A 24,647-nucleotide genomic window follows, 5' to 3' on the forward strand; every position below is an offset into this window, starting at 1 on the left:
CTCCACAGCTGCAATGGGCCTCCATAATGCAAGGAGAAGCAGAAAGGTGATGATGTAATCTTAATGAGACAAGGGGGAGCAGCAGTGTAGGCAGCAGGGAGAACAGAGGAGAGTCAGTTTCCAAGCGCAGAGCATCGCTGTGAATCTGAGGGTTAAAGGAAACGTCAGAATGTTAAAATCCCGACTCTGTCTTTCCACAGGGCCTGTTTGGAGAGAAGGTACGTGAACACGGCAGCTATTTTCTTATTTTTTTAAATCAGGTCCTGTATTTTCAGCTGAAGGCTGGGGAGGGGGCACAGAAACACAAAATAAAGAAGTACAAAATGCAGTCGTGAATACTGCATGACTAGGTCACAACTCCTATGGCTTCACTATGACAGCCAACCCTGCTTCCACTAGCAACAACACAGCAACACAAATGAAAACACAGTAAAACGTGTCCAAATGTAGGCCAGTGACCATAAGGGGAAGTCCAGCTCAGTAGTACAGCAGACCCGAGGAAATGAATGAGGCAGAGGACATGTTTCTCTGCCTCTGAACGTCACACACAGTTCAGGAGCTTTTGTAGCTGAGGGGAAGGTTACATGATTTAATCAGCATGTGAAGTGGGACAAGTTAGAAGGCTGTGTATGGGAATACAGATCCATATTACAAAGCAGCGTTTAAACCTGGAGAGATTCCAGCCACTTCGCAGGGGTGATCTGCCTGGGGCTCAAATGTGAACTTTCCTCATGAAAAGGTCACTGTAATATTAAACCCAGGGACACTGGTTAACCAAACTAAGCTTCTTATTACTTGTGTTCCCAACTCCTGACAAAATGGAGGGCAGCACTTCAAGAAAACTAACAGTAGTCACAAAAATAATAGGTGCTTTTGTTAGCATAAATGCGTTAGCATTAATAAAAAGATCAAAAGAACCAAGGCACTCAACTAAGGTGAAAAAATTAAATGCCTTTCTTGCATGGCAGGCTATGTTTAAAGAGTGGAAAGTGTAATAGATAGATATGTGTTTTCCTGAAGACACCACGTCATGCTTTCTCAAGTACAGATTCTGTTAGATCTAAATTGGGGGCAGTGAATCATTTGTATAGTAACATGGGGAGTGGTGGAATTAATCTCAGAAGCATTATGTAAACGCTCGATTCTCAGGGGCTGAAAGGATTTGCTGGACTTCCTGGACCACCTGGAGAGCGGGGACTCCCTGTGAGTAGCTATGACCTTATTCACATTGAACCACTCTGATTGGCCCTGGTGTTGTCTTCTGATCTTGGTGATGCAACCGCTAGCTCTCTTATCTTAGCAAATGCATGAAAATAACAATGAACCCAATACTACAAGACATGAACTCTTGTGCCATTAACAGCAACCCATAAAATGCAGATCCCCGTTGAAGTGCATGAAATCCTGTATAATCAAAGTGTTGTAATTTTATTTATTTATTTATTTCAGGGGCCACCTGGTCCCCCGGGTCCACCTGGACTCTCACTGAACTTCACTCTGACACAGCTGAAGGCAAGCCATTCCTATTCTGCTGAAATAAAGTCACATACTTCAATGTACAGGTTTTGCACTTGTTTTCAGGAGTAACATGAAGAAGTTACCATAATGCATTGCATTGGTGCAGTGACCGTGTTGCAGAAACCTTCTCATATTGCAGCTCTCCCTCATGATAAATATGAATTACTCCATATACTATATGTAATACAAATCCAGTGTCTGTGTATGACTTAATATTACATTTCACATCGGCTGGAAGGAATCATGCCTGTGCAATATGTAAAGAAGTATCATTGTCATACACAGTATTTATGAAATATGATCCAGATTCAGGTATAGTTAACACCAGTCTAAGTAAGCATAGAGAAGGCCCAATATCACCTCAGACAGGACGGTAAAATGGCTTTGTGGACCGTTCTTACAAAAACCGTCACTCTTTTACCTTGACCAGAGCTTTACATACATGTCGGATAAGCCCAACTACCTCCTGCTCCAGAATGTGCTGGAGTCCCTGCACCAGGACCTGCGTCTCCTGCTGGACCCACCCGATGGTACCAAAGAGCATCCGGCCACAACCTGCCTGGAGCTCTGGCTCTGCCAGCCCAACGCCACCAACGGTCAGAACCACAGCCCTCAGATGTGCCGGTCCTGTGACTTTAGCCAGACTAGCCACGCCTCAGAGAAGGCATTATGAGCTAATGTGGGCTTCATGGCCCTTTCATGTCATTTTCCATTCAGAATTTGCATTTACAGTTAGGTATTTGCCCTACACTTTTATCCAAAGCAAAATAAAGATACTGCTGATGTAGATTAAGAGATTAACATCCCTCCCGAAGGGCGCTACAGCTGTGCTCCACCCTGGAATGAAACCTGCAGCCCTCAGTTGCAGTTAGAGTTTCCTAACCGCTGCCTCAGGCGCTGAACATAAGTGTTCTCACAGACTAGATGCCTGTCTCAATATTTAAGCTTCTCGGCGCAGGTGCGGTGTCAGGACTCTGACGCACCTGTGTGCTTCTCAACGCAGTGCGGTGTCAGGAGTCTGACGCACCTGTGTGAGGCTCACCTGGCTCCTGTCTCCCTTGTGAGTGTGAGTGATCAGTGTTGTCTTTACAGGGCTGTATTACATCGATCCCAACCAGGGGAGCCCTGCAGATGCACTCTTGGCATACTGTGATTTCACTGCAGGTGTCAAGACCTGCCTGTCTCCCCGCCGGTCCCAGGTAACCCCCGTCACCCTTTCACCTGTACACCTCTACCTGTCATCCCTCGGCACCATTCCCTGTGGACCCTCTTGGCTTAATGACAGGTTTCAGATATTTTTGTGCCCAGAAAATACTCTCTCTCCTATTGTCTGAGAGAGTCTTTGAAAAATTTTATTATGTAATATTTGTGTCAGATATGATTACTTACAAAGTTTGTTTTTTTCACATCCTATGCAGTATTTAATTATTAAATAAATAAACCATGAAGCGTCATTTCTGGATGCCTACTGGGATTGTCTGAGATTAAAGTATTAAAACTTGAGGGATGAAAGGAGTCAAAGTAAAATTAGAAAATAAAAAACCTGAATTCCCCTGGGAGACCTCAGCACGGCACTGGATGAATGGTTTGACAGCAGATAAATGAAACTGCAGTGAAATGCCTCAGCGGCAGGCAGACAGTGTCTTGACTTGCACTTGGCAGCGGCGAGATCTGCATTTCCAAAATAAAGCTGTGAGGATTTGACTGAAGCCAGCCGAAGTCTGCGGTAACAGCCTGAGGCTCTGAGCTGCGGCAGCTGTGATTTGCCTGGACGCAAAGCGACCACGGTCCACTCCAAGGTGACCGATATCTCTGTGTGCTTTCCCCGCAGGTTCCAGTGACTGCCTGGCTGAAGGATTCTGGGACAGAAAACTCATTCCGATGGCTGAGTACCATGGAGGGGGGCTTTCAGGTGAGCCTCAAAATGCAGGCCCAATTTCTCCCCTCTCCCCCTTCCCTCCCTCTGAATTCTGCCTTAAAAAGCTCTCTCCCATCTTCCCCCATCCCAGTTTGAGTACCCGGGAACCAGCGTGGTCCAGCTCAGGTTCCTGAGACTCAACAGTAGGTTCGCCTCCCAGAACATAACCTACACCTGCCCCTCGGGACACCTGCAGGGCCACTCGGAGAGAGAGGTCAAGTTCCTCACAGACACACGCAGACAGAGTTACCTGGGCACTCTCAGGGATTGCATGGTAGGCTATGTGACTCTTCTGAAAGCATAACTGTGTTTCTGTGTGTTCAGTTAACTCACTGTTAATGGAGAAGTAGAGGCAATAGCAGTAGTATTATTTATAGCAGTACTAATAGTGGTATTAGTTATAGTAGTAACAGAAGTGACAATAGTATTAGTAGTAAGTAGTACTAGCAATAGCAGTATTGCTTGAATTAGTAGCAGCAGCTGTTGTGGTGGTAGAATTCAAAACATTTTGTAATAATTCTGAAGTGAAAAAGAAGTCGTTTTTATTACATTTGGATTACCATGCAAATAAGAAACGAGAGAGAAAAGAATGATCTTCCATAATCATTATGAGACTACTAATAAAGTAATACTGGAGTTACTCATGGATACATTTCTGTTGGACATGTGGCAGCCCGCGGAAGCAGTGCATTCTGGGTCACGGAAATCAGTGTTCCAGTTTGACAGTGACGACCTGGACCTGCTCCCTCTCAGAGACCTGGCGGTGTTTGGCAGTGGAGACTTCACACAGGATTTTGGGTTCACTGTGGGGCCTGTCTGTTTCAGCTAGGAGGGGGCCCCTTTTTTGGGCCCTGGTGGGGGATTCAGGACACACTCTCTGACTGAGCTCCTATCAGTGAGCCCCCACCACTGGGAACATGAACCAGGGGGAGCGAACCAGAAAACGGACAAGAGGCCTGTCTCAGTGGGTCAGTTTCCACTTCCTGTTTCCTGTTCCTGTCAGTCAGCGGAGAGAAGCAGCAGCGCCAACCGGATATCTGGAATCTTCCTTTCTCCGCCACAGAGACTCGCCAGCACTGGACTGGTTTATTTCTCCTTATTTATGAGACGCAACGAGAGGAAAACAATGTCTCCTGGCGCAAATTCTCTAGGACTGTCTGTTTTTTTTTTATATTGTTTACAGAGACTTTCATGTTGAGAAAAAAAGGTGCTAATTTATATATTTGTTGTCTTTGTTTGTTTTCATATAATAGTATTTTATGTTACCCAGGTTTTATAACAGTGGTGTAGATGCTGTAAATGACATATCTGACATATCTTGTGTCGACTTCAGGTATTTCCAAGACCAAGAGAACTGTGCGGCTACACTTTGTGCACAAGGCTTTAACAATGTGTTCCAAATTTGGGGATACAGCTATTGTTCTCTGAAATGTGCTCACTAAGCACTGTGGCTTATTACCTCTGTGAGACCTTAGAATCCTGTTACCTACAATAGGCTGATTCTGCAACCCATTTATCTCCATTTTGAAACCGAGCTCTCATCCCTCAGAGTACTCATTTGCATAGGCATGCAAACACAGCATACACGGGAAGTACACCTGTACGTAATGTCTTCCTTTGTCTAGCATATGCAGGAACTACACCTATGCATACATTTTTCCTGTGCCTGGTAGCTGTCCTCCACATTTCAGCGCTTAAGTGACAAAATGAACATGTCTTTTCTCATACTGGTTCAACAGCCAAATGGGTATCGCCACCTAAGTCTACAACACAGACCAGCAATACTGAGTTACCAAGCCACACTGTCACACTTGAAACGGCCTGACACAGCCTTGCATTCATGCCTCGTTTCTCTTAAACTGCTTCGGTGCTGCTGACACAAGAACAACAGGTATTATGTTTTTGAAAAACAAAACACAAAAAAAAAAACAGTAACATGCTTGATTGTGTTTATATGACCTCAGTTTTAAAACCATGTAAAAGTCTTTCCTAGACAGAAGTAAGAAGTGGCAGAATTGAGGCAGGTCAGATTCTGCATTAATAACGGGTTACCGCACTTACTGAAGCAAGGAAGTAAAATCGTTTGAATTCATCTGTGTTGAATAAAAGTATACCTTTCCAAACCAACGTATAACATGTCCGCAGACATTCAAAGCTTACCCCAGTCCTGATTTCATTAGTGGTTTTTCACCATTGCAAAGCTTGAAATTGGGTTGCTCTCTATCCTTCAGGTAACCTAAAGAGGTGCTTCTGTCTCTCACACAACTGTCTGGACAATGTCAGAAGGCAGCAATGAGCAGGATTCACTTTGATTTCACGTTCCTTGTAAAATCAATGCATTTTAAAGACATGACTGGTTAGTCATCAGTGCTTTAAAAGTTTGTTTTAAGGTTTTTTTTTATTATTATTTATTTTGTTGGATAAAATGCTCTCCAATTTGCTTAGCTTTCATGCAGACTCCAAGGAAAAGGAAAATGACTTTGTTCTCCATTTTTTGTACAGCAAGTGCAAGATGAGCGTTCCTGTTAATTCGTGCATGCAGCTTGCTTTGAAATTTGGAAGTAATTCCAGTATGGTTGCCTTGGCTGGCTGAGAGGAATCAGGGGTGCTGCTTGATGAAGCGGGCCTTTTTTTTTTTTTTTTACAATTTGCATCAGTGTGGTTGTAATATTGTAAATGTCGTTTAAATGATATGCTGGCCATTTGTGTTCAAACTGTAATATGAGGTGCGTCCTTGCACTCAAGGCATTTTATCAGTCCAATAAACAACAATATAATCTATTTTGCTTTATATGGGAAATTGCATTGTGCTTTGCGGCTGGACGGGCAGGCTTTCAGCCATCTGGAAGATGGGAGTAACAGCAGGGTGAAGCGCCGCTCTATACCAAAATGAATTATCTGCTTTATTAGAGCGGCCTATTTTAAAGCACCTTTCGTCCTTTTGACTTTGTAACTTCCAAAAGAAGATTGATGGAGATTATTTTGTGTGTAGGATCTTTTTTTTATTATTATTTCACTTTTCCACAGATGAAAATTACACAACACAAGACTGATTTGCTGGTATTAGGCTTCTTTTTCACTATGGGCTACATTGATGGGGTTGTGCCTCAAAATGCAGAGCAAGATATAGTCCATTGTCTGTGAGTCTGTGATTGCCAGGTTTTTTTTTTTTGCTTGATGTAAGTTTATAATTACTACAATGGAAGTGCTCAGAACATTTCTCATGTCTACCATAATGCTGTGGACTACGTTAAAAAAAATAGGTGAAAAAATGAAACTCAGCATGGTCATCACCATGCAGGAACGGCTCCAACAGTTGCCATGGCAACATTTAAAACTTCTTTGCTGAATTCATGTACTGAATATCCTTCATTGTTGAATCCTAAAATTCAAAAATTGGATATTTGGTACGGGAAGCTAAAAATTATGTAAGTTTATGCTTCTGCTATTATATGTTTTCTAACACTTAATCTGAAAGGCTAAATTCAAGTCACGGAGCAAAGAAGTAAACACTACGCTCTTTATAAAATCAAATGCCCACATCAGCTCGTTCAGATGAGAATGGCTAAATGACGCTGAAAAGCAGGGGATTAATATCGATCGTTTGCAATGTACTGTACTAACGTTCTCCATTCAAAGCGTTTATTGACTCAGAGAGCATGATGCTGAACTGCGTGAGGGCAAAAGGGAAAGGCCAGAGACACGGACGCGTCTCTGGTTTCCTGGAAATCAGAATACCATTACAGCTATTCGTAATTTCACCCAAATTTTAGAGTCATTTTAAGTCTATATCTCCATGGCAATCTTACACAATCAGGTCTTGTTCTTGTTAATCATATTCAGAATTATTTGCTATAGTCCTTTGCTCTGGAACCTTACTGGTGGAGCTTTTGGGTTGAGCTGCGCGGTCATTGAGCGACTGCTGGGCAGTGACGGCTTGACGATACCGTTTCAAACTGCTTCCCCTAATCGCTATCAGTAAGACGATACCCAGGTCCATAGTTTGAATGCTGTGACACTGCTATACCCAAAACGCGTGAGATGAGAGGGAGATAGATGTCTGACTTTAAGGAAACATTACATTCATTTAGCAGACGCTCTTATTTTGCATCTCTAAGTTTGCATTTACATTTCTAATTATTTTTAGCTAGTCTACATTTACTTACAGGTCTCCCCAACGTTACCCAGCGATCAACTTCGCATCTGTTAATCAATTCAGCATCCTGAACTGATGTTCTGGGATGCCCGCACTCTTGACGCGCAAACATTTCACGCACTCTTTGTCTGCCGTTGTCAAACCACGGCGCTGGTCGTGTGTAAGTTGACGTTACACCTCAAACACGTGTGCAGCATCTCAAAAAAAGGGGCAGCCAAATTATCCAGGACATTTAGGAAGGTGAATTTAAATGATCTTTTTGTCTGAAATAATGGCGGAGATGGGTGGCATTGTTCGAGTCTGTGAAGAAAAAAAACTGACAGCTGGTGTCTCCCTGACTTGTCTTTGCGGTGACACAGACTTGCGGTTCTCTCGGTGAACCGCAACTGGCGCGCAGCGCAGATGGTCGCGTAAACAGGTCTTAGACAAAGTGATACTGTAGCTAGCTAACGTCGGGCAGGAAAGGGGTTCAGACTTCAATCAGAATACAGAGATCGGCAGTTATCCTGTGTAGCTGTCTGTGAAGCAAGGTAAGGTACCAGCAATATCTAAAAACACCATCGATCAAGGTAGCTAAGCAGTTTGCGACGTGGAGCAAAGTGAAAGATAACACAACTAGACTAGCTAGCGAGCAAGCAAATTGTTGCCTCTAATAACTGTTTGTTCGGATCGGTCGCCGTTAGCTTGCTTGTTGTAAGATAGCTATGCATCGTTAGCTAGTTCCGATCTGTAGCCTATTTCAGTCACCTTTAGCAGCCGTCTGTCCCATTACTACACTAGCGAAATAGATTTGGTAGCTGGGTAGAGTGTTTTAATAATAATGCAACCTTTCAGTTAACGACGCGGAAAGAAGTGTAGTCAACCAGCTCTGTTAGCAACATTGTTGCTTCCAATAACAGTGTATGTTGGCGGTCTGCAGCTGGCTTGAAAGGTATTGTTACACTGTTTCGAATACGATGTACAAACTGACTGACTTCTAACTTACGCAGCAAGTTATCGTTGGCTAAATGCATTGACTAGATAGTTATGAATAATACTAATGTAGCGTTTTAGCTATATAGACAACTAGGTGGCTGAGCTAATCCAACTTGGCTAAGTTAGCTAGATAGCTGAGCGTTTAAAATGTGGACGCTTGTTGCTGGCCAGTTAGGGATTTATTCATGGATCGTATTCTGTACGCTTATTAATTTGTTGTGAAGGTGGCCAGTTAACGTATCCAGGCCTTATGTGATGCCTCGGTCTGCACTCAAACCTTGAGCCTGTCCGGTCTTGTCCTGGTTCGAAGGGACATGTGGGTCTTCCGTTAGAAATTAGACAGCGGACGGGGGGGGGGGGGGAGATCTCTTCAGCTAGCTAATGTTAGCCAGGTGGCTAACTGGGAAGTTAACTTAGTGTTAGCTGTCTTGTATATGTGTTGATGTTGCATATCGCTGACAATTTTTTGGATCGCGACACACAAATTCGTGTTTTACATTCCTGATCCACCCCTTATCAGCGAACTGGTCGCAAATGCTAGCTTTCTATCAGTTGGCAGGCATGTCTAATTTAGTCGCCTCAAGCTTGAATGAATTATGAAACCCAACTGTAGCGAAATTACTGATAATGTAACTTGTTGATTTTGTATATCTGGCTAGCTAGCTATGTACACTAGGTTATTTAGACTGTTTAATGTAGCTAACCTCTTCATTTGCGCGTGAATTTCCCGACTGACAGCTTTACATCGAGTAACCCATTAACCCAGTTCATACAGCAGGCGTTTTATGGAGTACTTGAGTACAGTAGCTAGCTAAGTCAGGTTCTAAATTAAGTAGGCTATGGTGTTGTGGTCAGGGCTACGGCATCAGTGTCCTTGCGTTAACTCCATCTGTAGCGTACAGCCGTGTCTTGTCTGTATTTAACATCCCTCTTTTAGAAGTTTCATTTTCTCCAACCTGATGGGTATAAATACTCAGTTACTGAAGTACCGAAGAGAGCGGCCACGAATGCCGATTAGAGACTGTCACAAAGACGCAGCTAGTGGCAGGGGGGCTCACAGGGACAAGCTGAATTGCTCCAGAAGTGTCTTTTTTGGGTGGGGTCTGGCAACTGTTACGCTTTACTGAAATACAAAATGCTTTTATTCAGTTTCCTGTGAGAAAACAGTTCACAGAAATGTACTCGTCTCCATTGCACGAGATGATGCCACACCTCACCGTCCACCAAGACCCGGACGAAATGAGTCAACCGCTACAGTAGCGTTACTTCCTATCGATGGTCCATGGAGTTCAGCACTCATTAAAGATGAAGGGGATTTAACACTACTTGCTTTCTCTCGTGTTTTCTTATCTCAACTTAACTTATATAACCCCCCCCCCAAAACCATCTTTTCTCCAGCTCTGTGTCTATGACCTTCCTGTCATCGGGCCAGCAGGCAAAATGTACCCCCCTGCCAGAAAGGATTTTGTGTCTTTAACTGTGTCTGAGCGGGACCCCCGCAGCTACAACAACGGCAAGCAGTGGAGGCGACAGTCCTGCTGGAGGGTGAGTAGCGGCTTCACCTGCCACGGCAGCATACACATCTCTTTCCTGCTCAGCGGCACTTATCCGGGGCAGCTGGCCTGGCTAACCTTACGCTGCATGACGTTACATTACATTAGCATTACGTTACATTACATAAGCATTACGTTACATTACATGATTGCCATTTAGCAGATGCCCTCAATTTACGTAGGTTACAGCTTTATCCATTTATACAGTTGGATATTTACTGAGGCAAATCACGTACAATAGCAGTGCCCCAGCAGGGAATCAAACGAATCATCCTGCTCCTTACCACTATGCCACACTCCTGCCCCTATGTATAAATGCATACATATGTGGGCTATATATGTTTTCATATATAGCTTAAATGCTGATACCATTTTATACATGGTTTATATACAAACATTCTTACACAGTTACATACTAATATTCTTTCATGCATACCGTATAGTAATATCCTTTAATACACTTAAACGTTGTTATCCTTTCATACAAGGCTTATAAGCTGATGTAATTTCACACGTCTGGATATGTATAGAAGCAAACCAGACCACCTGGGAATCCAACCTGCACCATAGTGGTTTGATGGCAAGTTCTCTGAGTATAATGGATACACACACACACGCACACACACACACAGACACACACTTGTGTTTCGCTATGGTGAGATGGGGAGTACCTATCATGTTCCTAATGAGGATGCATGACATTTCAAAAATCAGATTTCTGTCAATTGTCTGATAAATTTGATAATGTTTATGTTTGAAAAGCAAGACAAGGATACTTGGTTCCTCAGCTTGAACTGTAAAAGGCTGTGGTCTTTTTTATTGAATTCATGGCATTTTTCCTGAAGGCCTTGCCCTTGGCCTTGCCCTGTGTGAACTGCATGGGTCCTGTTTTGTGGCTGCCAGGCAGTAAACAAGCAGGCAGTGGGGAGGACACCTGCGTCAGTGCTGGTTCAGAGCACAGCACAGCGTCAGGCCCCCAGAGTGATCCCGCTGCTGCTGTGGAACAGGGGTCTCCTGGGGCCTGTGCAGATGGTTCACGAGCTTCAGTTTCCCCCAAAACACACCGGTGACTGCACAGGTCTGTTACAAACCTTTGTGCCTCTCAGTGGTATATCATTCAAGAAACGGTTTCACTCATAAAATGACACCACCAAAGTCAGACACCCCTTCAACAGGTCCCATTTTTGTAGAAACGTTGAATTTGCATTTGCAACCGCATTTCCTCTCCGAAAATTGGAATTGCTGTATAGGAAGGGGCATAAACCTCACACTTTAGTAAAGACAACAGAAGGGCATTAGTTCTGTGGTTGCTTCTTGCATTGGTAAGATCAACATGTGTAGAAATGTGTAACAGAGAGATCCAGGCATACTGGTGGCAGTGTGCAGTAGTGGTAAGGAGCAAGGCTTGTAAGTGAAAGGTTGCCGGCTTGATTCCCCGCTTGATTCCACTGCTGCTATATCTCTGGGCAACCCACAATTACGTCCTTAATTATCGAGTTGTGCAAGTGGATAACAAGTGGGTAAAAATTGTAACCCATGTAAGTCACTCTGGATAAGGGCATCTGCTAAGTGCCTGTAATGTGATGTAATGTAATGCCGACATTGGTTATTTGTTCTGTATATTCATTATATCTGAGGATTCTGAGTATGTGCCAAACTGCCACCTCCAGGCAGCCTTTGATTTTATTTGCAGCTGAAAGGTGAGGTCCCTCTTTTCTGCTTGACAGTTAATTGTAAAGTGAAGAACTGTGAAGTTTCCATTCCAGGGGTACGTTTTGTGTATGTGCAGGTGCACTCTAATTTCATTTTCCTGTCTGGTCTAAGGATTCCAAATCAGAGGTCAGGGCTACATGACCCAAAAATTATGTCATATTCTGGTAGTTAGCTGGTTACGTTAGATTTTGTTTTGAAATTTACATAATGAAAATTATGCCATATTAAGGGTGTTACGCTCACATGATTTTCCTAATATGCAAAATATGTTCTGTAAAATACTAGAATATAACAGTGCAGGTAGAGCTCAGGCTGACTCCATGTGGTGGAACATGGCCAGCTGCAGGTGTGGGCTGGGTCTCCAGCGCCTGTGAAATCCTCTCTTTGTTCAGAAGTGGAAGCAGCTGTCGCGGCTACAGCGCTGCCTCATCCTCTTCCTGCTGGCACTGCTCCTGTTCTGCGGGATCGTGGCGTATCCCAGCCTGGTGGGACACTGGAGAGGTAGGGCTCGACCTGGACCGAGGCCCACGCCGGGGGGGGGGGGCTGATGGGGGGTCACATCAGGCTTCAGCTCCTGTGTGTGTGTGGAAACTGGCTACTAGATGTGTGTGTGTGTGTGTGTGTGTGTGTGTGTGTGTGTGTGTGTAGAATCATTCCAGCTGTTAGTGAGTGTGAGAGTGTGTGTATGTATCTGTGTGAGTGTGTGTATGTGTGTGTAGAATCATTCTGGCTCTGAGCTGAATGTGTGTGGGTGTGTATGTGTGTGTTTGTGTGTGTGTTTGTTTGTTTGTGTTCATGTAGCATCGAGAATTGGTCCGACTGAGTTTTGTGTGTGTTTTTCCAGGCCTGTCGGACAGGGCGGTGAATGACTGGGTCAAGGGACCCGACCACGACCGGAAGCCCATTGTGCCAGCGGTGATCCCTGAGCCTCAGAAACAGAACGGACCTGTCCTGCCCCCGCCTCCCCCAGTAAGTGCAGCACTGTCACATACCTGTCACACACCTACACCTGACATTCACCTGTCCTGTACCACCTCCTCATCCCCTCTGCAGTGTCTCCTCCACTTCCTTAGCAGGCAGTAGCCATAGCTCCTGGCCTGTTGTAGTCCTGAATAAGACCAATACTGGAGTGATGTTCTCATTTGCATTATTGGGGTGATGTTCTCACTTGTCTCCACTCTGTGCCTGATACCCCTGAAGCAGAAGAAGGCCTTCCCAAAGCGGGGTCCCCCGGCCTTACAGAACCGCCTGCAGAAGAAAGGGAACGTGTCAGACTCGCAGGTGGAGGAGAGCCAGGTTGCAGTGAAGAGTGGAGAGGCTGGGGAAGGGGAGAAGCCACTGGTCAGGTGAGAATCCCGATGATGTGTGTTTAAACAGACAGGTTGTTATTTGAGAGACTTTTCTAAATACAGAGCCTCAGTCATAAGCAGTGTGTAAAGGAAGGGGACAATGCTTTCTCTCTGGAAAAAGCCAGAGGACCATACAGGGACACTAAGTTTGAAAGTGTTACGTGTATTTTAAAGATGATGGACTGTCTGACCTGAATCCTTATGGAGAAAATAGGACAACGTTCTGCTTCACTCTGGCTGACCTTGGCTTCCTTTGTGTGTGTGTGTGGTGTGTGTGTGGTGTGTGTGTGGTGTGTGTGTGGTGTGTGTGTGTGGTGTGTGTGTGTGGTGTGTGTGTGTGTGGTGTGTGTGTGTATGTGTATGTGCGTGTGTGGTGTGTGTGTGTATGTGTATGTGTGTGTGCTCAGCTGGAGAGGGGCAATGATTGAGGCAGATCAGGCCCCTGAGCTGCATCCTTCAGTGCAGGAGAAGGAGCCGGAGGGTGAGAAGGGGGACGTGGAGCCTGCGGACACCAGAGACAGCACCCCCCTGCAGCCCGGTGTGTCCCCTGCTCTCCCCTCACTGTCCCCTCACTGTCCCCTGCTGTCTCAGCAAGTCCTGCTGCTCCCAGGGGGCCTGCAGTATAAGTGCTGTCTCCACACACAGACTGACTGCTTTTTTATAACTGAAAGTGCTGTCTTCACTAGGCCCATTGTGGATTGGCCCATCTGGATAGCAGGCTGTGCTAAATAAACCACAAAGCAGACCTTACATATTTAATGCTTATCTTAAAGTACATCAGGAGGCGATGAATAGTCCACAGCCCATAATCACATTAGCAGTTGCATTTGTTCATAAAAAGTGCATGATTCTTTATCTTACTGCAGTGCACTGAGGTTCTAATCTGCCTCCTTGCGTGTCTGTGTGTTTGTGTTTTTCTGTGTACGTCTTCTTGTCTGTGTGTGTGTGCGTGCGTGCGTGCTTGTGTGTTTGTATGTGTGTGTGTGTGTGTGTGTGTGTTTGTATCTCCCTGTAGACCTGGACTCGGTGAAGCGGTTGGAGGCAGTGAAAGAGGCCTTCAGGCACGCCTGGAAGGGCTACAAGGAGTTTGCCTGGGGTCACGATGAGCTGAAGCCGGTCTCCAAGTCCTACAGCGAGTGGTTCGGCCTGGGCCTGACCCTCATCGACTCGCTGGACACCATGTGGATCATGGACCTAAAAGAAGGTACCCAGAATCCCCCTCTCTGTCCTCCTGCATCCGGCCCTTCCCTCTCCGCAGTGCCGATCCCAGCACTGTGACAGTTACAGCCTGGGAAACCATGGCGAGGGTTCAGCGTTCTGTCTCTCTTCCGGGCAGAATTCGAGGAGGCCAGGGCCTGGGTGGCCACGCAGCTGACCTTCAACAAGAACGTGGACGTCAACCTGTTTGAGAGCACCATCCGAATACTCGGGGGGCTCCTGAGCACCTACCACCTGACCGGAGACGCGCTCTTCCTCGACAAAGCGGTGAGTCCCGGGCCGATGTCACCCCCACGCTTTTTCCCAAACGTCTCTGAAAGGCCCTCTAAAATAACAAAGAGAACCTCAAATGCCACTTTCTGTGTGGAGCCGGTCTGTTCCTCGACAATCACTGTGAGTCAGAGGGTGATGTCACCGGGTAACCATCTCCCGGTTTCTAAGAAGCATCTTTTAGAACAGCAGGGGAGAATGTCGCTCTCTGAGGACTGGCTCTTCAGTGGAGACATTCTGTACCGCGGCAAAGCTTTGACTCACGCTGATGTCATAATCACCCTTACTCCCAGCCTTCCAGAATAGGCTCCTTTAGAACAGGGAGCAGAACGTTGATCTCCGAAGCCAGTTTTCTGACTGGAGATGATCTGTTCCTCAGCACAGCTGAGACTGTGAGTCACAGAGGGAAAACCTGGCAGTGTCTCTCTCTGTCCCTCCCCACCTCCACTCCTTAGGATAATTGCTAATCGGTATTACATTGATCATTCGTTTCTTGACCCTCTACTCTTTAGGATAATTGCTAATCAGTATTATATTGATCATTTGTTTCTTTACATTATTGTCATTTAGCCAACCCTCTTCACTGGAGCAAGTTAAGTAGGTTACAATTTTTAAATGTTATGCACGCATACAGCTGGATATTTGCCTTGGCAGTTGTGGGTTTAGTACTTTGCCCACAGGTACAGCAGCAGTGCCCCAGCGGGGAATTGAACCAGTGACCTTTTGGTTATGAGCCCTCCTGTTTACCACTGTGCTACACTGCCTCCCTGCATTCTTGCCACATAAAACTCCATCCCTGTGAACCCCATTTTTGAAAGTGTTTTTTGCCTCTGCAGAAAGATATAGGATCCAGATTAATGCCGGCCTTCAACACCCCCTCCAAAATCCCGTACTCAGACGTGAATATTGGGAAGGGCACGGCCCACCCCCCTCGCTGGACCTCAGACAGCACTGTGGCGGAAGTGACCAGCATCCAGCTGGAGTTCAGGGAGCTGAGCCGCCTCACCCAGGAGCCTCGCTATAGGGTGAGCCCAGCAGAGACACTGACCAATCAGGGGCCTGCCTCCACACTTAGCCCCACCCCTGTGTGTGTTGGCCAAGTATGGCCCTGTATTCTGTTCAGTCACAGGGAATTGTGGTTTGGCTTAAATTAAATAAATGCAGTCCTGAGGAGGGGTGGGTTTCACTTACTGTCACTGCAATTTCTATTCATTTCATCGATCTGTAAAGTCATAATGATTAATGGAAAAAAGTAGCCCTTGAGGTATGTCGACGTGAGTCAGCACAAAGCCTGCCATGCAGCCTGATCAGCACAGCCAAAAACGCTGTAGCCGGTTCAGGCCCAGTAGACGATATCCCAAAATGCACTGCTCCTCAGCCCCGCCCCTCTGCTCTCCCCTCCCCAGGACGCGGCGGACACAGTGATTAAGCTGGTGCACACGCTGGAGGGCAAGCAGGATGGCCTGGTGCCCATGTTCATCAACACCAACAGCGGGCAGTTCACCCACCTGGGCGTGTACACGCTGGGGGCCCGCGCCGACAGCTACTACGAGTACCTGCTGAAGCAGTGGATCCAGGGCGGGAAGAAGGAGAAAGAGTGAGTCTGACCCCCTTTGCCTCCCCTGTCCTGAGCCCAGCCTCGGCCCTGCAGGCCTGCGGGGTTTCTGTACTCCACAGGTGCTGTCAGTAACGCTTCCTGCGAGGTATTATATCCAAAGCAAGGGAGTCGACTGAAAAGTGCATGTTCTGAGTGCTGTCACACTGTGCACTTACCCAGAGTATGCAAATAACAGGAGCCAAGTCAGCGGGATGCACCAAGAATCTCTTGCAGTGATACGGAGTATGCAGTTAACCGATGTGTCGTTACAAGGAGTGGATTGTGTTCCCTCTATGAGCTCTCCACCGTTTGAGAGGGGCTCATATTTATTAGCATTGAATAGTATGACTTGTAACCAGAACACTGTGCTTTGAAATGCCAGGTATGAGCACTGCTGTTGTAGCTAGGACTGAATTACTTCAGTTAATATGCAGCTGCGTGCATGGATAATATGTGAGCTGTCTCCCTGTGTCAGTAAATCACACGTGCTAATAATACATGACATGAGTCACACAGTGAGGAGTGACATTGTCTCAGCTTGTAAGCGCAGACAGTACACTGTGTGGTGCTTCATTCACAGTATATCAATCTGTGCATGAGCCCTGCACCTCCTCCGTTCACGGCCCCCAGTCCTGTTGCAGCAGACAGTTAAATCCTCCCTGCTAGAGCTGCAGCCGGTTGGGTCCCACTGTGGGAGCGCTTGTTTAAAAACTCATCTCTGCTCGACTCTGAAATATTCATCACCCTGTCAGGAAACATTGGTTTAACTCCGTACTCAGCTGTCTCGAACGCGTCTGGAATGAATTATTGATGTGGTGGGATACGATACCTCCACCATCCTCAGGATCGAAGCGATAAAAAGCTTTATATTAAAGCAGTGAAGGCACTTCAGCAAAATGAATGACCATGTGTCTATAGCAGAACTGTTAGTGCTGTCAGTCAGAGGTGGCAGGTCATGATTGCAGTTCCATTAGTTCCACTTACATTCTCCTCTAGGTGGCAGCACTTCAGTTCTGTATTAAAAACAATGACCAAACTGAAATATGAGGTTCATTTCACCACAGGTCTACATTACATTATTGTCATTTAGCAGATGCTCTTGTCCAGAGCGACTTACATATGTGACAATTTTTACATGTTGTCCATTTATACAGCTGGATATTTACTGAGGCAATTCTAGGTTAGGTACCTTGCCCAAGGGTACAGCAGCAGTGCCCCAGCAGGGAATTGAACCAGCAACCTTTTGGTTATGAGCCCTGCTTCTTACCCCTCTGCTACACTGCCACCCCTAGGTGTAAATGATCTAAAATGTGTCATGTTGCTCCTCACCTCGCAGTCGGCACGCATATTGCAAGGCACAGGGCCGGTTTCAAGGCAGAGGAATCAAGAAATCTACCTGTTTACATATGGCTGGTATCCTGCAAGAATATATGTAACATCAAATTCCACAGACACAGTCCAGCTAAGGACACAAAGAGGACTATCTTTAGCTTAGCTAAGCATTTCTACTTTATGTTTATGTGATCAGGAACAGTTTTTAACAATTGAGTAATTATGAAATTTGTGAATGTAATTTCACTAACTCCACAGAGTGAAGGAGAGGAGGTACAGTGCATTCTGGGCTTTGAATAAAGGTTAGATTTGGATTAGCCTGAAGTAGGTTATAAATCTGGAAGAAGTTCATATTTGCTTATGTTCGCAGTTATTTTTAAAACAAAGCTGCTGTGCTCAATGAATGGATTCACTTTATTAAATCCTAATTTTACAGTAAACGTACTTTGTTCCAGGGTTGCAGTTATGTTTTTTTGCCCATGTAAGCATTTTAAAACAAATTACTTTAAACACTTCAGTGTACCTGATTTTTAACTCATTGCAGTTGTTTCTTTAAGCTGAGTATGACCACTGGTGTAACGTCTCTAACTGAACAGCGCCCCCTGGTGTTGTGCAGGCTGCTGGAGGACTACCTGCAGGCCATGGAGGGGGTGAAGAAGAACCTGCTGAGGAAGTCTTCCCCCAGCGGACTCACCTTCGTAGGGGAGCTGTCCCACGGCCACTTCAGCCCCAAAATGGTCGGTCCTGCTGCCACGCCCCCAGAAACAGGCCTGAGACATGATACCAGTGTCTTTTCTTTTTAGACACCATCCAATTGCCTCACTGAAGCGCTAGGGCTGGCAAGGAGAGAGCTTACGTATGTCAGAATGTATCCCAGTGTACAGCATGCTGTTTGGGATACTGCAGACTCTTACAGCCTCCAGAACCAATGAGTGGTGATAGCCCATTAGTGTAACTGGATGGAGTATGACAGGGCTTAAAAAAGGTGACGGAAGAGTGGGCTTATGAACCTCATAGTGGATAGAGTTACTGCATAGTGTATTTTCATATCAGTAAGTGATTGGCCACATGCAGCAGGTTTAACCAATCAGGGACTTTGTAAAGCCCTTGCAGTGGGGCTTTCTCTGGAATCGGCTCTATATCTTCTATTTCTCTGGCCTTGTTTGTGTTTCCTTACCTACTTTACTGTCTGAATGCATGAACAGGAATCCTTCATCCAGTCCTCCTTGATATAGACACCAGATCAGACACCCCTGGTGATTGGCTCTCTGTTGGGATCCACATTCCCATTGTGATGTCATGCTGTGATCAGGTGTTTCCAGTGAGCTCAGAGCTGCCAGCTGATTGCTGGATACTTGCTGTAGGTTAGCCTCACATCAGCGGTCTGTGGGTAGGAAAGTGCCCTCCCTCGGGCAGGTTATCAGCAGTGAGCTTTGCTCGCTTCTGTTTGCTGTAGATACCCCACAGGCAGTTGTGAAAGATGTGATATGTTTGGTTGCCAGGTTTAGGGCTGGACAGAAGGCAGGTTTCTGACCATGTGCTGCATTATCGGGGTCTGTTTGCCCTAGCCACCTCTCAGAGTATCAGTAAGATATCAGATATGATGATACAATGTTATCAGTGGAATTCCAGCTAAATGCCAAACCACTTTGCGCTGAACTTTGAGGGTTTTTTGTATTCTTCCAAATCACTTTTTTCTCAGTTAATGAATTGAACAATGTTAACTGTTTAGCCGTTTCTCAGTTTTAATGAAATTTTTTAAAAAAATTAATCCCTTGGTTACATTGGTTACTGTAAATTTATCCAATTTAATCGAAATGGTTAGATTGAATTCCCCTTATTTAATGCTGTACTTGAGGAATAGTTCTACATACAGTATTTTCCCCATAAAGAGCGGGATATTTACTGAAGATGACGGCCCCTTTCTCCTCCTTTAGGGGGTACAGCAGTAGTGCCCCACCCAGGAATTAAACTAGCAACCTTCTGATCTACTCCAGCTCTGTGCTGCGTTGCCAGAGCAAGCTTCCTCGTTTGGCCTGTCTTAGATGTGGAGTTCTTGCGCCCCCTGCTGTTACAGTTTGGAATAGTCTCTCACTGCTGCCCCCCCTCCTCCCTCCCAGGACCACCTGGTGTGCTTTCTGCCCGGGACGCTGGCGCTGGGCGCCCACAACGGCCTGCCCTCCGAGCACATGGAGCTGGCCAAGCAGCTGATGGAGACCTGCTACCAGATGTACACCCAGATGGAGACGGGGTTGAGTCCCGAGATCGTGCACTTCAACATGCAGGGCGGGGAGGCCCGCGACGTGGAGGTCAAGGTGAGCGAACCACGCAGTTGGAGAACTGGAGCTCACCGGCAGAGTACAGAGACACAGCATTCATCCCCTCAGAGGCGTTGTGACGAGTCCATGTTCGTTTCTGTGTGAATGTGACGTACTGCCGTTGTCATGGTTTGATTTTCGTAACATTTCAAATGGAAAATATGTTTTTTGGATGCAGATAGGCAGCTCTGGCAAAGGTAGAGTCAGTCACCCCCTCCCATCGTAATGCTTAATTTAAATGGCCTGTGTCTCTGTTCTCAGATCTCTGTTCTCAGATCTCAGACTGAACCCCTTCTCTCTCTGTTCTCAGCTCACTGACTGAACCCCCCCCATCCCCCCCATCCCTCTCTCTCTCTCTCTCTCTCTCTCTCTCTCTGTGTTCCCAGCTCACTGACTGAACCTCTCTGTCTCTCTCTCTCTTTCCCAGCTTGCAGACAGACATAACCTTTTGCGGCCGGAAACGGTGGAGAGCCTGTTCTACCTGTACAGGTTCACCGGGGACAGGAAGTACCGTGACTGGGGCTGGGAGATCTTCCAGAACTTCAACAAGTACACCAGGGTGAGTGACCTCAGACACACACATGCGCACACACACACACACACACACACACACACACACACACACACACACACGCACACCCACACACACATACACTCACACACTCACTCACTCATTCACTCAGTCAGTCACTGACATACTTGCATGCATACACAGGCATGCACTCTGAACTTAAAAACATGCACGAAACACACACATTCATCCGCACAAACATTGCCTCTGTACTTTCACACACACACAAACTCACCTGCATTCACATTTAAATTCAAAATCTAAATGTATGCATTCCAAACACGTGGGTACATGTACACATACATATAAAGTCTTTCAAAGGAGGGTAACACACACAAATGAGCCCACAGTGCTCTCTCTCTCTCTCTCTCTCTCACACACACACACACGCACATACACACATCCATACATTTGCACAAACACACACTTTTAGTGTTTAATTGCTGTGTGCGCCTCACATGCTATAGATAACACATAATCTGCCTTAGAATGCTGTAAGCTGAATCTGAGCATGCAGTCAGTCTTGTTGTTTGAAGGCGTGGGGGGGGGGGGGGGGGGGGGGCTGTTTATTGCAGTGAGAGAAGAATGAGAGGAGGGATGCGGGAAGCCCCTCCTGTGTGCTTACTGTGACCCGATCTCCCTGTTCAGGTCTGGGCTTGACTGGGCTGTCAAAGTCTCACCCCCCCTGAGATATCCCTGACCCAGCCATTTCAGCCGGCTTCATTATGTACACAAACGTTAGCCTTCCTTCATGAGCTCTGCTCTACAGTGGCTAGCTTAGTGCCGCTGTGTGTTTTGTGCAAACGCTCAGGGAACGCTCACAGTCAGGAAAGAGTTGCTTGCTGGAAAGGTAATAGCCTGATGTGGGAAAGGGTATGATACCATATAACACACCAAACATAAATCCCATGGGTTGTGTAGTATTGCCGACCTTAATTTACCTTTAATGGTGGCTTCACAGAACAAACATATGCTGTTTTAAAGAAGTTGTGGAGGTGTCTGTTCAGTGTTTACAGGGGTACGGAGCTCCTTACAGCCTCCCAGGCTTCTGCTCAGGTAACATGCTTGCAGTTTCAACCCAAAAATTCCCCCAGGTGTTTAGGATAGGCGCGTGTGGGGCCAGCTTTTAACCTCAGTTTTCTGGAAGCTGTGCCCTCTCTCTGCTGGCGCAGTGGTAGGTCATGCTGTTGTTGCTCCGGGTTTTGTTGCCTGCAGTGACTCTCAGGCAAAGGCTTTTAAATCAGTTGTTTAGTGCAGCTGAAACAGCATGGCCAAGAACAGGTACACCTACACATACGCGTAGCACACATTTCCCGACATGGTGAGGCTGGTTTTCAGAGTGTTCTTCATCCTGAACGGCAGGTTAAAGAGGTCTGATTCATTACAGCAGGGGCAGGTGACCCCATCCCTTCCGGGGTTTGGGGTGCAGTGAGAGCTGACGTCTCTGTGTCCCCCCAGGTCCCCTGGGGATGGGGTTCAGTGAGAGCTGACGTCTCTGTGTGTCCCCAGGTCCCCTCCGGAGGTTACACCTCCATCAGCAACGTGCGTGACCCAGACTACCCCAGCCCCCGGGACAAGATGGAGAGCTTCTTCCTAGGGGAGACGCTGAAATACCTGTTCCTGCTGTTCTGGGACGACCCCAAACTGCTGAGCCTGGACGAGTTCATCTTCAACACCGAAGCCCACCCCCTGCCCATCTGGCTTCCCGCCCAGTGAGCGGCCCCACCCGACAGGAAGTTGACACGCGTACGTTTACACACCTCAGGGCTTGGACACGGCTGAGATCCCGCTCTCGACCCCCCCCCCCCCCTCCTGCCGTCTCGTCCTCTCACCTGCCATGGAAACAGGTCACTGGATGGTTCTTTGTGAGGTGGTGGGTACCCCCTCCACAGCGGGCAGCCTTGAACAGTCCCACCCTTGCTCTGGCACCAACGCCATGGCAACGAGGCAGGATCCACCTCTGATGATGCGATGACTCTTACCCCCTCGTCTGATTGGTTGGGTCCTGGCCTTCCCTGGAATGGGCAGATGCTGTTGAACTCAGGCAGGCTTTCCGTATACGCATATATATTTCCATATATTGGGGTGGTTGGGGGGGGGGGGGGGGCAGGGTTAGCCGAACTTAACCCCTTCAGTCCTCCTAAACGATATCCGTCTCTTCCTTCTTCTGTGGTCCTTTCCATGGATTTTGTTCATTTTAAGGAGGCAGAAATCTGAGCCGAAACTGCCAGTCTCCCTTACCCCTCCTGTTCCTCAGCTCCTGTCCTGTCTCTTGCTTCATGGGGAAGTGGACACGGAGGTGGTGCCACCTGCTGGTTTAACAGGGAGAGTCTCGCCTCTTCAGCCACAGGAGAGCTCCGTGTGGCGTCTGTGTTTGGGGGGGGAAAAGAGCTTCCCGTTATGTGATATCAAATTTGTGTCAGTCATAAGCTGCTACTGTTTTTTTAATCAATAATTGTGGCTGACTTCCGAGTAGATTAGATTGGATTAGGTTACTTTGTTGTCATTGAATGAGTGCTCTTTCCACACAAAATAAGACCAGTCAGGTAGCAAGGTCAGGGGCTGTATAGAAGCATATAGGACCTATCAATACAGTTATAAGAAACACAATCATGCTCTCAAATTGACTTAATCTGTTAGTTCTCTTTTGGGGACCACGATATGTGTTGTGACAGCATTGTGGCATTAAGGCCTATTTATATATATATTTTATCTTGTAGTGTAAAGAAATAATAGCTTATTATTATCATTTTATTATTATTAAATAAATGTGTCATTGTGAAGTCCAACAAACTTATTCCATGTGAACATACATTTCAGAGGGGGTGTGCAGTACAATATGGGACATATAGTTTAGGTCACTGTATCAGACACATAGTATGGGTCACTGTGTGCAAAAACACAAAAGCTGTATTTAGGTCAGAATTCTGAGACAGCAGTCATTCCTGTAAATATCCATGTGTTCATGACCGAGTCATGAAATTCCAATCGTCCTTTTTCGACTACTTCCTGCTCTGTTTTATATTTTTGTTGTTTGTTTTGTCCGGCTGCCTCAGTGACTACCGCAGAGCATTATTATTATGTCCAGAGAGTAGGTTTTATTTCCATTCTGTTTCTGCTGTAATGTGAATACATGAATCCCGCCTGGGGAGAACATGGAGTGTTGTCAGATGATAGACACAAGGTCACCGGTCATTCACCCAGTCATTCACCTGGTCATTCATGCAGGTCATTCACCCGGTTATTCGCGCAGGTCATTCACTTGGCCATTCACCCGGTCATTCACCTGGTCATTCATGCAGGTCATTCACCCGGTCATTCACCCAGGTCATTCACCCGGTCATTCATGCAGGTCATTCACCCGGTCATTCACCCGGTCATTCACCCAGGTCATTCACCCGGTCATTCATGCAGGTCATTCACCCGGTCATTCACCCGGTCATTCACCTGGTCATTCACCTGGTCATTCATGCAGGTCATTCACCGGGTCATTCACCTGGTCATTCACCTGGTCATTCATGCAGGTCATTCACCCGGTCATTCACCTGGTCATTCACGCAGGTCTTTCATGCTTTCAGAGACACACTGAAAGTGTCACTTTGCGGAGGGACCCTTGCGAACTTTGAGCAGTGGGGCCATGCACTGGGTAGGCTGTGGTGCGGCTGAGCTTTGGTGGAAGAGGAGTAAAATCACTGTCATTTACACTCTAATTCATGGAAAGAGAATGCATTCGAGCGTCCAACACTGCAGACATTTTTGCCCAGGTAGAATTCTCTAACAAGTGACACAAGCAGTCTGAGTGTAAATATTTTTTGTTTGTTCATTTTGTACAGTTTTTATTATGTTTATAAAAGGCCAGTTTAAGCTTGGGATTTAAACTGCTTTGAAATGAACTGTTCATTTAAGCTGTGAGTGTATGTTTTCAGTGGACTTTCATGTGGTGTCGGTTTTCATACATTCTTATCTGTGCAATCCTGGGGTGTAAAACTCCATTTCCTGGAGGAGTTAGGTTGTGCTACTTTTCATTCCTCCAGCAAGAGCATCAGCGGCGTACACCCGCTGCGGTGCACTTACTGCAACACCACTGTCAGGTGAAGAGCAGATACAACGGCCTCTGCTTTGAGGCATCTTTTCCGAATATAAATCATATCAAAGTCAG

General features: G+C 46.4%; 1 protein-coding gene across 1 annotated transcript; it reads left to right on the forward strand.

Moving 5' to 3' along the window:
- The first annotated feature begins 7,970 nt into the window (after positions 1-7,970).
- On the forward strand, positions 7,971-22,292 carry man1b1b (mannosidase, alpha, class 1B, member 1b). Its single transcript, XM_036527325.1, has 14 exons — positions 7,971-8,122; positions 9,966-10,112; positions 12,226-12,334; positions 12,678-12,802; positions 13,034-13,179; positions 13,590-13,720; positions 14,198-14,386; positions 14,519-14,667; positions 15,507-15,695; positions 16,077-16,267; positions 18,216-18,336; positions 19,720-19,914; positions 20,345-20,476; positions 21,998-22,292. The coding sequence occupies exons 2-14, from the start codon at positions 10,008-10,010 to the stop codon at positions 22,202-22,204; spliced, it is 1,989 nt and encodes a 662-aa protein (XP_036383218.1). The 5' UTR covers positions 7,971-8,122; positions 9,966-10,007; the 3' UTR covers positions 22,205-22,292.
- Positions 22,293-24,647: the final 2,355 nt, after the last annotated feature.

Source organism: Megalops cyprinoides, chromosome 4, assembly GCF_013368585.1.
Source record: "Megalops cyprinoides isolate fMegCyp1 chromosome 4, fMegCyp1.pri, whole genome shotgun sequence".
Taxonomy (NCBI): domain Eukaryota; kingdom Metazoa; phylum Chordata; class Actinopteri; order Elopiformes; family Megalopidae; genus Megalops; species Megalops cyprinoides.